The sequence below is a fragment of the Falco peregrinus genome, chromosome 6, assembly GCF_023634155.1.
Source record: "Falco peregrinus isolate bFalPer1 chromosome 6, bFalPer1.pri, whole genome shotgun sequence".
NCBI classification, from domain to species: Eukaryota; Metazoa; Chordata; class Aves; order Falconiformes; family Falconidae; genus Falco; species Falco peregrinus.
Genome location: NC_073726.1, coordinates 67,867,078 through 67,879,419, shown reverse-complemented (window position 1 = coordinate 67,879,419; position 12,342 = coordinate 67,867,078). Strand labels below are relative to the sequence as shown.

Sequence of the window (12,342 nt, the reverse complement as noted above, 5' to 3'; positions counted from 1 at the left end):
CGGCAGGCAAGAGAGCCCTGACACCCTTGTCCTGCTAGTTTGCATGCATCTCAGCCTCTCCTGAAGCAGCTCATTCTGAAGGTATTCCTACGGCAAGCTCCACACTGGCATAGGAGAGCTGTGGGCAGGGTGTCAGGGTGCTGGCACAGCTCCTGCAGCCCTGGGAAATCACTCTGGCGAGGACAGAAAGGCTTCATGGGCAAACAGCTGAGCAGGGAAATCAATATTACAGTCACACACTGCCCTGAGCAATTCTGACATATTTATGGTTTCTGTTCTCCCATTTTTAGAGGAGCAGGTATTGCCTTCCCCGAGATGCTGCCATCCTCCAGCAGCCATAAGGACCATCGCGGAGGCAGACATCACCACGGGAGCCTCTCTGCTGGCAACAGGCACCTTCACCTTCAACGTAGGCTCAAAAACACCATCTCTCCTCACGCTCCCTACAAACATATAGCCACGATGGCTTCATCTGGCACTGCCATGCTCTTCTGGATATGTGCACTTTTGCCTTTCAGTGCTCTTCACCCAAGGCTGTGGTGCTGGGGACCCCAGCTCTCCCCAGCTACCACACCACTAAGCTGCCAGGATGGGGCCAGTGGTGACTTCAAGCTGATGTGTAGGAACAAGATTAGGGTTGCATTTAGGTTGTTCTTAGAAAGGACAGAAGCTCAGCCGTTCTGCCTGCCAACACTTTGATTACTACTGCAGTTTACACTATGTGAAGGAAAAAAAGCTACCGACTGCAATATTAACAGGCCAGTTATTAGGATTTTCAATGAAAAAAACCCTCATGTACATAGTCACACGTTCTTCTGTGCCACTGCAACAGCCACTGGCAACAAAATAGCCTCCAAGAGTGCAAGAGGGTTTAGTCTTTCTAACTGGAAATTAAAACGGCAGCTTATCTGGAAAAAAAAAAGTACAATAAATTCTCTTTGATTTAGCATTAGTGAGTCAGTGCTATTGATAGGAATAATGATGTTTTTCCAGCCCAATCAATATCTTATTTTCAAAGGAATACAGTGTAACAAAAAAAAAAACCTAGATGAAGGCAAATGTATAACAGAATAGTCGCACCAGGGCTAGGGGAGCATTTAAATCCAGTGTCTCTCTGGCATATATGAAGATAAAGAATGAAAACACTATTATTAAATCATAAAAATATGTCACAGCCATTAGCAATTCCACAAATGGTCTGTTATCCAAGTGAGCAAGAGTTACTCCTTATTAAAGGTTATCATAACTGGAGATGATACCTGTCAATAATATTGACAATTCTTTATAAAAAGCACTGTATCCTTTGGCTGCAGAAATCCTCCTACAGGAGCAAAGCCTTTAATGTATAATTCAGAAATCTTTAAAAAAAAAAATCAAATCTGTGTGGTGTTACAGTGGAATTCTGTTTTTCCCTAGTAGCAAAAAACCCCCCCCAAAAACCAAAAACCAAAAACCCACCCATGTTTTAAACCACTACAGCAACTATCCATGCCACCATCTTTAAAGATGTAGACAGCAGAAACATTATTTCTGTTTCAGCATGGAGTCAAGTCAGTCAATCCACAAAAGCAGGGATTATCTCCATACTCACTTTAACTAGAAGGCACCACTTTAGTTGTGCAGACTAAAATCAAAATATTTGTTTTCACATGAACAAAATACTAACCCAGCTCAGACTTTTATCAAACAGGTTTCCTAAATGTACACCCAGTGTTTCCTTGTTCGTTATGACAATTTACAAAACCCAACAGTTACTTCAATAAGCCAACTACTCCATCCAATCCCTTATCCATGAGACTTGCTCATTCCAGCCATGGAGTCAGAAGATTTAGCGCTGCATATGAGCATTGCTTCTTAAGCAGACAAGAGAAATGCTTGAGTCCCATCCCTCCCACAATCCCTATCATGATCAGAAATCCTAAGCAATCTACTACAATGGCTTCTGAGGAGCAAGTTAAACTTTGTTAAGTTGCACATAAACCATGTTCTCCTCTATTTGTACCACTCTCATCCATATCCAGGTTACTTAACCTGGACAATCCCTCCAAGAATGCTTTGTGCAACTCTGGACTGCACTTACAAATGAAAAGCAGAACTCCTGTAGCCCGCTCTTCATTTGTAGCGACTCAGTAAGCCATGAATAGGAACCGCAACTGTTTAGATATTCCTCGGTCAAGGGAAATTTCTCAGTCTATTTCCAGTAAACTAGGAAAAAACCCAATTACTTATTTTCAGCAAAGCCACGAACAGAAGAAGTTGCACTGCTGTAGTAATGGCACCGAGTTTTCTGGCACTGCAGGGTGACTTGGCACGCAGGAAGCACAATGGAGAGCAGTGCAGGCTGCAGGGAGGCTCTGCAAGGCATGAGCATGCAGGTGCCAAGCACACACAAGGACAAAAAAGTCTTTTATCTTCCTAAAAATAAAAGCCTACTAGATAAGAAGCACAGTTAGCCAGACTGCAACATGCCCCGTTCAGTTTTCAATGTTGTGAACTGAAGTAGCATTTAATTGAGGGGAGAATTAATTACCATTAACTGAGTATTTGTAGGGAAACAGCATGAGGTAGAAGTAGTGTCTATTTTCCCCCGGACACTCAAAATTCCCAGTAAGCATGACCAGTGAGCACTCTCAGCTTTGCTGGTCATAAAAAGAAAAAATTAAGACTGTCTATCTTAGAAGTGATGCAGGCTTTCTACAGCTCTGAACCAGGACAATGTGTTAGTGGATCTTTACATTGTGGCCAAAACTAGACATTGCAAAATATGTTGCTAGACAAGATGCAATAACTACATCATCTCCTCACTATAAGCATAGTCTGGAAGTAACATTTTACAGTTTATGTGTGGAAAAAAGCTATAAAACTTTTCATTTCACACAGCAAGAGGGCTACCGCAACTCCACCAATATTCACGTTCCGAGACGCAGAAGGCATCATCCAACACGATCCTTCAGGCTCTGGTTCCCGTGCTGGCGTACCGCATCCTCTCTCCCTCCGGACCGCTCTGGCAACAGCATCCTCAGTAGAGCACAGACCAGTCCTTCCACTTGGGAACAAACCACTCATCCCTAATTCTCTCTCTACTTTCCTCCAGAGCACTAAATTACTTCCCCAATAGAAGATATTTAATTTTCCTTTTAATCGAATCATATGTATTCTGGATTTTTTATAAACCGTAGTTTGCAACACTCCATAACAAGATACTACAAAATTTAACGTGCTTTCAAAGCGAAATCTAAAAGCCAGGAAAATCTCATGCCTTGCACATACACTTATAAAGTTCATACAGTATGACAAAATATGTAATAGAAACAATTTAATGAAGAATAGGGTCTTTTTGTTTAAGGCAATGTTACATATTTACTATAACGAGTTCATTTAAGCACATGCAATTCCAAAGCTGATAGTCTCAAAATGGCTTTACCTGAAAGAAGTAGGTAAGAAGATAAAAGTGAACTGAAATGTATTTTCCATCAGCCCTGAACATGAAAGAATAGCTCCCTTCATCCTGTGTTAGCGAAGTTCAACAGGGCACAGAAAGTAATACCGAAATTTTCATGCTTTTTAAGATATTTCACATCAAACACTCTGCTTTTCTTTTCTGACCTCTCCAACCATTAAGTACCAAGAAATCTTTAGATAGTTTCCTTTCCTCCTTCAAGTCCCCAGGAAGATTTTTTTTTCTTCCATCTTTGACTGAGAGTTTTGTGGTAGTGCCTCAGGTGTTTTGACAACATTATAATCCATACACTACTTTGCTGTGTGCCTGGATACGCTACCAAATAGAGCAAAAGGTAAATAGCTTTTTACTTTTCAAAATCAATTCACTTAAAAACCAAAATTAATCCATTTGAAGAACCAGCTGTGGAGTAATTTCTATTTTAAAAAAAAAGGAAAATCTGTACCAGAAAACAGCATACAGGCAAAAAAAAAAATCTAAGCAAAATGAACCATTTGCATGATGGAAAATTCTCATCCACCAAATTGATTTTAAGCACTGTGCATCCACAGGAACAAGAACTTCAAGCAAGTCACTCTTCCCTAAAAGCATGTCAAGGCCTTATACAACAGTAAAACCTTGATTTTATTTAATTTTGTGAATAGACCTAACAATTGTAAATGAGAATTAAAAAGGTAGTTCTTCACTCTGCCTCCAAGAGCATCATAGAAACATTTCACTTCATGCCTAATGCAGTTGATGAGGGCTTTTTGGTGTGGTTTTCTTTCTTCCCCCCTCTCCCGCCAACCTGCAGAGGCTTCACATGAAAAGAGATTCTGGGCTTCAGCCACCAGGCAAGGAAAGCCTTCACGTGGAGGTAGGTGGGTCCCCGACTGTCCCCAGCAAAGGGAGGGTGCAGGTCGGGGAGCTCCAGGTGACGACAGAGCTGACTCACTGGCAGCTACTGTGCACTCTGCCCGTACCCCGGTGATGTGAGTCTGTGCCTCAGCTGATCACCAGCACGTCCACCTGGAAGCTGAAAATCCCCAGAGGATTTTGTAACTTCTGCTTCTCTGTTCACATGAGAGGCCTCAGGGCAGCAGAAAAGCTCCTCATCTCATCTCCTCTTGTGCTCCTCTGCTTGGCCCTAGCACAGCTCCATTCAGTCCAACCTGGCTTGAGCAAGGTGCTTTGTGTATGCTAGCTCCTAAAGGGATTCACTGGTTTGGAGATAAGCAGGTTCTTGATTACTTTTTTGCTAAATGGGGGATGATCTGTGTAGCAGCTTAAGTAACAGCAACTTCTCATTGATGCTGTAACTTACCTCAGTAACTTCTTTAAGCACAACGATAGCAAGATGGAAAGCTCTCACAGCTGCGTAATTCAATACTGAAAGAATAGCATAATTTCTTTCTACAAAATGTTGTAACAGCATTTTTAGAAAGAAATAGTCTTCATTCGTGGGTTTCCTGTGATACAATAGACTTTCTGTTCCCTCAAGCATCTTTCTCCTCACCTATTCTGGTAATGAATTCAATCCTAGTAGCTTGGTTTATTGAAACCTGTAACAGATTTCTGGATGGAATCTCACTAATGCCTGCCTATGGTGGCATAAATACTCCCCAAGCTTTAACAGAAACATTTTCTCAGCTATATCTAAAGCCGGAGATAATTTTTCCATGCCTGCATTATATTTGTGGCTCACAGCACTCCCTGTTCCTCCCTAATATTTCCAAGTGCTGAGCTCCCAGCTGATAACAGAAAGCTCTTGTCACAGGTCCCTAAAAATATAACATTGCTGAGCGGCAATGTAAGTCCCATCACATTTCTGTTACTCCATTTCTTCCCCTATCATATCCCAACCCTCCTAGGTATTAAGAATGCCTCCCAAATTGGCATTACCAAAAATTTTTGTATGCTCAAACATACTGCTGGACCTTGCGTACTTTAAATCAGTTGCAGACATTTCTAGTTGTTATTTCCTATTGGGGGTGGGGGGAAATGGAAGAAAGAAGCCCCACTTGTGCTTTAAAAACAACTACTTGTGGTAATTTCTCTTTGAAATTATTCACGGTTGCATTATATTTTACAAATGGGCATATCCCAGGTGTGCAAAATGTCTCTCTAACTGAAAAATGAAGAGGGAGACCTCCTTTAGCTTTGAAATCTGCCTAGTGTTGCTGGAGCAGTTCAGCTAAACCTACTGAATGACTGCAAGCAATGAGCCCTGTAGCTGAGCCACCACGCTGCACGAGCCCACCGCGCTCAGGCTGTCCCTTGGGCAGCACTCCCCAGGAACACGCCTCCGCATCTCACTGGGAAACGGAGCAGAAATCAGCAAAAGACAAGCTGGAAAGTCTGGGTACTCATCGGGGAAGGCACAGCCTGCCAGCCAACACTGCTTTAAGAATAGTTTCTTTCAGATAAAAGACTTAAGAGATGACTCGAAGTTTAGGTAGCTGAAACCCCAATAGGTCATACTATGCAAATCAAACCCTGTACGCCATCAGCTGGGAGATGGCTTATGAGACAGGAGTTTTTCACTAAAAGCAGCAAAACTGAAAACACACAATTGCATTCACTAGTACACGTGAAAAAGCAAAGAGAGGTTAAAGAACATTCGGTGAATGCTTCAGCTTTGAGACCCCAGGGCTACCTCCAGTGTGTGCTCGCTGCAAAGAGAAAGGATTTAGGTCCCCCACGTTAAGATAAAGCTCCTTGGAACACCAGGTGGTGTATCCACCCCTTTTACAGGTGACAAAAATATGAACTTCAACCAGGGTACATTGGTCAGTGATATCAAGCCTCTCTCTTACACAATCAGAAGGCAAGGTGCCTCCCGATGCAACAGCGTCGGAGCCCTCACCAGGATCCCCCCCCCAGGATCCCCCCCCCCCAGGCAGAGGTGCACACCCTGGCAGCTGCCCTCAACTTCACTCCCATATGGTTCATTCGCCCGCAGCGTGAATGCATAGGAACAGGCAAACATACACACTTAAGTGCTTTCAGACTCCTAAAATGTTTAGTTTCCATGCAATTAAGCCCCGTTATGAAGCTTACAGTGATCCAATTCTGTATGTAAAAACCTGACTTACACGGTTCCTTTTACACAAACACAAGTAACAATCAGGTAGAAATACTGCCTGCTGCCCACATAATGAGCTCACACCCAGTCACGAACCCTACAAAAATAAACATTTTAGAAAATGATTTAGACCCCATAGTAGTAATTTTTTTTCTCTGATTCTGTAACGTTTGGGGGGCGGAAGGGGAAGGAAGGATGCAGGACGGCTATTTCTGAATAGACGTAATATGTGAATAAAGCAGCATAATTAAGGATGCTGTTCCATTGATTAATTCAGTTTTTCTCAGACATGCTCCCCCCTTCCACTGCAAGCAGGGAAGGAATCGCATCTGCCCCGACAGAAAGCGAGCTGGGTCACCCGGCCCCCTCCCATCCCCTGTCCCTCGGCACCCACCGGCCGCGGGCGGGGGCGGCCTTTCCCCTCCCACCGTTAGGGACCGGAGCCGGCGGCGCCGGCCTGCGGGGGGGGCGGGGGGGGGCGCATCCCGGTGGACAAACGCCCCCCGCCGCCGGGCGGGCGCTGCCCCCCGCGGGATGCTCCGGCGGGTGCGTTCCCCTTCCAAATCGCTCCCTCCCTACGGTTTCTGCCGGCTCAGCGACCCCCTCCTCCCCGCGCCCCTCCTCGGGGGGGGGGGCAGACATTTTGAAGCGGCGGATCCCGAACGCCCGCCGGGCCGCGGGCGAGCCGCAGCAGTGCGGACGCGGGTGCGGGTGAGGCCTCCGCGCCGCGCCCGGTGCCGCCGGCGCCGCTCACCTGCCAGCTCGTCGGGCTCCAGCCCGCTCTCCGCGTCGATGCCGCACAGCACGAAGTAGTGGGCGAAGCGGCAGGGGGCCGCGCCGGGCCCGGGGGCGCCGCTCCCGCTCATCCCGCCGGCGGCGGCTCCCTGCGGCAGCGGCTCTGCGCGGCGGCGGGGGCGCGCCCGCGAGCCGGTCACGGCGCGCCGCCCCCCATCCCCGGCGGGGGCGCGCAGGCCGCGGCGGGCGGGCGGGCAGGCACCGAGCGGCGGCTGAGGCGGGCGGGCAGCGCGCGGCCCCGCTGTCAGCTGAGCGGGGCGGGGGGCGGGGGGCGGAGCCTCGCTGCCGGCCCGCCCCCGCGGGGCATTTAAACCCCCGGCGGCGGCAGCGCCTCCCGCCCCCCGGGGTGGGACGGTCCCGGGCGCTATCGCCGCTTGGGGGGTGCAGGAGGGCCCCGGGCAGCTTTCCCACACGTCGCTTCCGTGGTCCTCGGGGATGTGCGATAAAGCTCCCGCCTCCCGCGGTGTGGGCGAGGGGGGCGCTTTTTTTAAATAAAAAAGGGGGCGGCGGGTGCCGCTTCCCACCGCGGACGCTGCCGTCCCGCTGGCGGGGGGCGCCGCAGCCGCAGGGGCCGAGCCGCTCGCAGCCGGCCCGGGGAAGCAGCTCCTTCTCCCCCCGGTCCCAGCGGCGGAACGGCGGCCGAACCGCCCGGCGGGGGAGGGGCGGGGGCTGGTGTCCGCTGCCCGTCCTGCGCCGTGGCTGATGTTCATCGTACACGTTAACTTCTCGGGCGGAGAAGGATTTCTTTGCTACGTGCACTCTGTTTCAAACCAAAAATCGAAACTGTCGCTTCGTGCCCAGTGTGTTTAAGATTTACTGGCCATTCCGTCGCGCCCACGAGGAAATCCGTATTATTTTATCCCCGTTGTTAAAACCCCTCCCGCTATTATTACCCGATGCCAAAGTACTGGCGGATCCGTTCGGGAGTGGCACCTACTTTTGAAGGGACAGAGATAATTGTTTTGAAGTTCTGAGACTTTCTTCTCCAGACTGATGAGATCCCTGCTTACGTTAGATTATTCTGCCATTTGTATATTTTAGGGACGTTGTTTTATTTGCGAGATTCATGTGCACTTTCATCCTTCTGTATTTACCTGTTTTCCAGTCTGGGTCCATGCAGCCAGTCATCATTACAATCTCGTCCTTTGCTTACTGTGGACTCCTATGGCCTCTTTCACTTACCTCTCAGCAGCGTGAGCCATATTTTTTCCTTTTTTCCTTCTATGATTTATAATATGTCCTTATTCAACAAGTGCCTTTGATAAAGAAATGCCTGCAAGGGACCTGATACTTCATCCAGCGTGGGTTATTTTATGGAGGTATGCGGAGTAACTGTTCCTTCCTACCTGGAGGCAACCTAGATCAGCATCTCTCTCTCTCCTTCCCTTTGAATTAACAAATTTTATGCCCTTTTACTTCTCAGCTTCCTGTAGTGCTCTACTGAAAGCAGACAAGAGCTAAACCAATTTCCTCACTTCCTAATAACCCCAATATATATAAAAAAAAAAGTCCTCTATCACAACCACAGATTCTGGTGGTTGCAGCACTTGGTATAACAAGCTGAACCTTACTAGATACACATGAGAATTTGCCAGACCAGTTATATCCTCGACTTTGCACTGAGAGGTTATTTTATTTAGTTTGGTTTGTTTATTAACTTCTATGTATTTGCTTATTCAGCTTTAGGTCAGATGATAAGAGTTTGACAAGTCACTCTCTGATTCTCATTCGAAACTATTGCTCTTACTGTGGAGAAGTACCATCTCCTTCACTTTTGGAGGCCCAATGGCATGAGTGTCTCCAGGCAGTCCAAGACAGGTTTCACCAGCCTCTCTAAAAGCTGGATGGGTTAGGACTGCTTCTAAGATTAACCAAAAATTGAATATAATGGTCCTTACCTTTTTTATCTTGGGTAGCCAGTGGTTCTAGATTGCTTTGATTTAGCTGTCTTCTTTACGAGACAGTATTTTTTGCTTGAATGAAGTTTCAGTGCATAGACACTTCAATCTCAATAAAATCAATAATACATATAGTGTTAAACAAGGGGATAAAGCACAATATATGAGATTGCAGGTATAAAACCTAGTAAACTCACTCTTCCTAGACCAGCTGAGAGGTTGAGCTCCCGCTCCTGCAAATACAGCTCCCACAGACTTTTTTGGAGTCTCATGGGGATGGTGATTTCTTCATCTAAGATGTCTGATCTTCTGTGAACAAATGGCATCCCAACAAGGCCACTCAGCTCTTTTGCAGTGCCAGACCTGGCTGTGCCGAGTGTGTCTGGGCTCTGGTAAGTTGTGTTATGTCCCCAGGCCTGGATTCTCATCTAAGCCCCTCCATCTAAGTAGTTCCAGTCTTTCCGTCCAAGCTGGTCTGGCTTTAGACACTACATGCTTCCTTTGGGTAGCTCTTCTTCACTCATGGGTTTTTTCCTCCATGCCGGCTCTCATCCCAAGGAATCAGCACCTTTTAGGAGATTTCAACAGTGAAAGTAGACTTGAAAGTAAGGTCACTAGACAGCAACATCAATTACAATCAAAAATTTCAGAGCTCAGCTGTGGGGTTTTACTTACATCAAGACTCTTTTCTTCCCACCCAGTAGCAATGCTTCCTTCTGCTCCAGGAGGTAAACTGGATACCCATTTACAGCTTATTTTTCACTTGTCTTCTTTCACTCTTCAGCTACATTCATATCAGCTCAAAAAAGGATAGGAATGCAACCGAGTCTGTTGCAAGCTGCCTTCTCCTTTTATCTGGGTATAAACAACTGCTCCCAGGAAAAAGCGGCAGAGGCCTTTGCCTGGAGCAAGCCTGCACAGTAGAGCAGAGTTGGCCAAGCTGCGTTGGCTTGCAGCATCCAGGAGCACTTTGTGCCCACCCCATGCTCTGTTGCGCCATGAACTCTTCCCACACCAGGTGTGCGAGCAGATACAGAGTGCAATGGCAGCTCTCTGTATCACATGCCATCACCCAGTGAATTCTATCTTATGTACAACACAGGAAAGCACTGAGGTTTTCCCTCATTGTCCATAATTACCTTTTCCCCATGCTGGGATTTTTTTTGCACTGCTTTTTTTCCAGGATCCAGGAATTTTTGTTCTCTCTTCACCATCCAAACCCACCCTGCAATGGTCCCCAGTGCCTCTCTAGAAGTGCCGCCCTGCTTTAGAGACAGCCTAAACACTTCTGCTCTACTTTAAACATTGATTGCTTAAATTTCACAGCAGTCACAGGCAGGTTCACAAAGGGGCTGTGGAGCTTCTTGCAAGAGTGAGACGATAGTGAAGACAAGGTCCCAAAGCATCATGAACTGCTGCACATACTTACTAATCAGCCAAATGCCATGGAAAAGCATTTGTACAGCCGAGGAAGAGGCAGTGACTGACTGATAGGATCATGCCATGAGACACATCTGGGATTATCAGAGGTAGCTGGATGGGATGATGAGTATTTTTTCCCTTCACCAACAAAGAGTGTTAAAGCTCCACAAGGGGCATAGATGGGCTGGATGTCCCCTTTTCCAAGCATATGAAAAATAATCCTGGGGAAATAAGGCTTGTCCCTGGCACAGCAGAGCACAAAGCAGTATCCGTGCACTAGGAGCTGCTTATGTGTTCCTCCAAGGAACAGGGATAAGGTAGGACTGAGAATTTCAGGCTGGTATGAGCACAAAAACTTACTGGCATAGACCAGATCTACCTGGGACCTTTCAGTATGATCTGTTCTCCTGCGCCAGCAGCTTTGTCCCATCACCAGCTGGATTGCCAGTGATACAACACAGCAAGGAAATTTTTTTGGTTTGGCAGATTTGTTCTTCCTTAGGTATTTGTGTTTTCAGTCGCAGTGAATATTTCTCTCCATATCAAGTTGGTGCAGCTTTCCCTCTCCTTAACCTCTCAGTGAGTCTTTGTCTCTCCTAACCTGTTAGTTTAAACTGGGTCAAGTGTTAACATGCGTGTCAGTCTCCCCTGCCCTTAGGATCTGCCATAAAAGATCAGACTACAGGCCTGTCAAACTCTTTGTCCTACTTCTGCAAGAAGCCAGTGCCTGATGCTTCAAAGAGGTGGGAAAATCCTGCTATTTAAAGGTTACATCTCTTCTTCTTGCTGTGACACTGTTGCTTCACTTTTTTGTGAATTTGGCGAATTGGAAATCATGCTGCTGGTGATGGATTGCTCAACTCCTTCACACAGCTACATTCCCTGTAGAAGACCTTTCATGAGCTGCCAAGCCAGATTGATTTTCCATTGAAAGCCTCTCCTGTTTTACTGTAATATTTATAGGGTCATGAGATCCTGTAGGATGGAAGAAAGGGAGAACAACAAAGATGCAATATGAATGTTTGTAATGCACACAATTTTCTACTTTTGGCTGACTTTCAGTTTAGCAGTTCACAGTGCTGTGAACCACTTCACGAGAAGTTAAGTGTGAATAGTCAGATGAAAGAAATGGGATAAGGATGGAATAAGGGGGGAGTGTAAGACCAAAATTTAAGTCATTTTGGCACAAAGTGGAGAAGAACATACAGTGGAAGTGGGAAGAAAAACAACAGCAGAAGATTTTATAGCATGGTTCATAAACAAAGTGGCTTTTATTCTCTGAGCTTATACAAGACTACTTAAAGCACTGGAAAAGCATTGGCTGCCTTGGGGTTTAAAGCCAAATAAACCAGATCAGTAGCCATAAGGCATAAAGCAAAGAACATTTCCTCCAGTGCAATTTGTTGTTGCTTAGAAAGCAGATACTGCAGGCACATATTCTAATATTAAATCAAATTATAATACCATTAAAGCAAGTAGCTCATCTTCTGTACTGGCCTCATATCTATAAAGATTAGGCTTGAATAAAAGCACACGACTTTGCTCTGTCACATTGTGTAATTATTATTCATACGGCAGAATTATAGATAACAAAGTGAAAGATGACTACTTTTCCTGCATCTCTGCCATAGGATCTCTAAAGCTTCGACAATTTAAAATTTAAAGGTTTAAAATCTCTAATTCCCTATTGTAGCTCATTGCAT

General features: G+C 46.1%; 1 protein-coding gene across 4 annotated transcripts in view; it reads right to left on the bottom strand.

Moving 5' to 3' along the window:
• DENND5B (DENN domain containing 5B) overlaps positions 1–7,551 on the bottom strand; it is a 118,973-nt gene extending 111,422 nt beyond the window's left edge. For 2 of the 4 annotated variants that reach the window (XM_055807489.1, XM_055807490.1), the window contains exon 1: positions 7,279–7,549. In XM_055807489.1, coding sequence (XP_055663464.1) covers positions 7,279–7,390 — 112 coding nt within the window. In that variant the 5' untranslated portion in view covers positions 7,391–7,549. Of the gene's footprint in view, positions 1–7,278 lie in introns of all 4 variants that reach the window. The other 2 variants (XM_055807487.1, XM_055807488.1) reach the window with 2 other exon arrangements.
• Between the last annotated feature and the right edge of the window lie 4,791 nt (positions 7,552–12,342).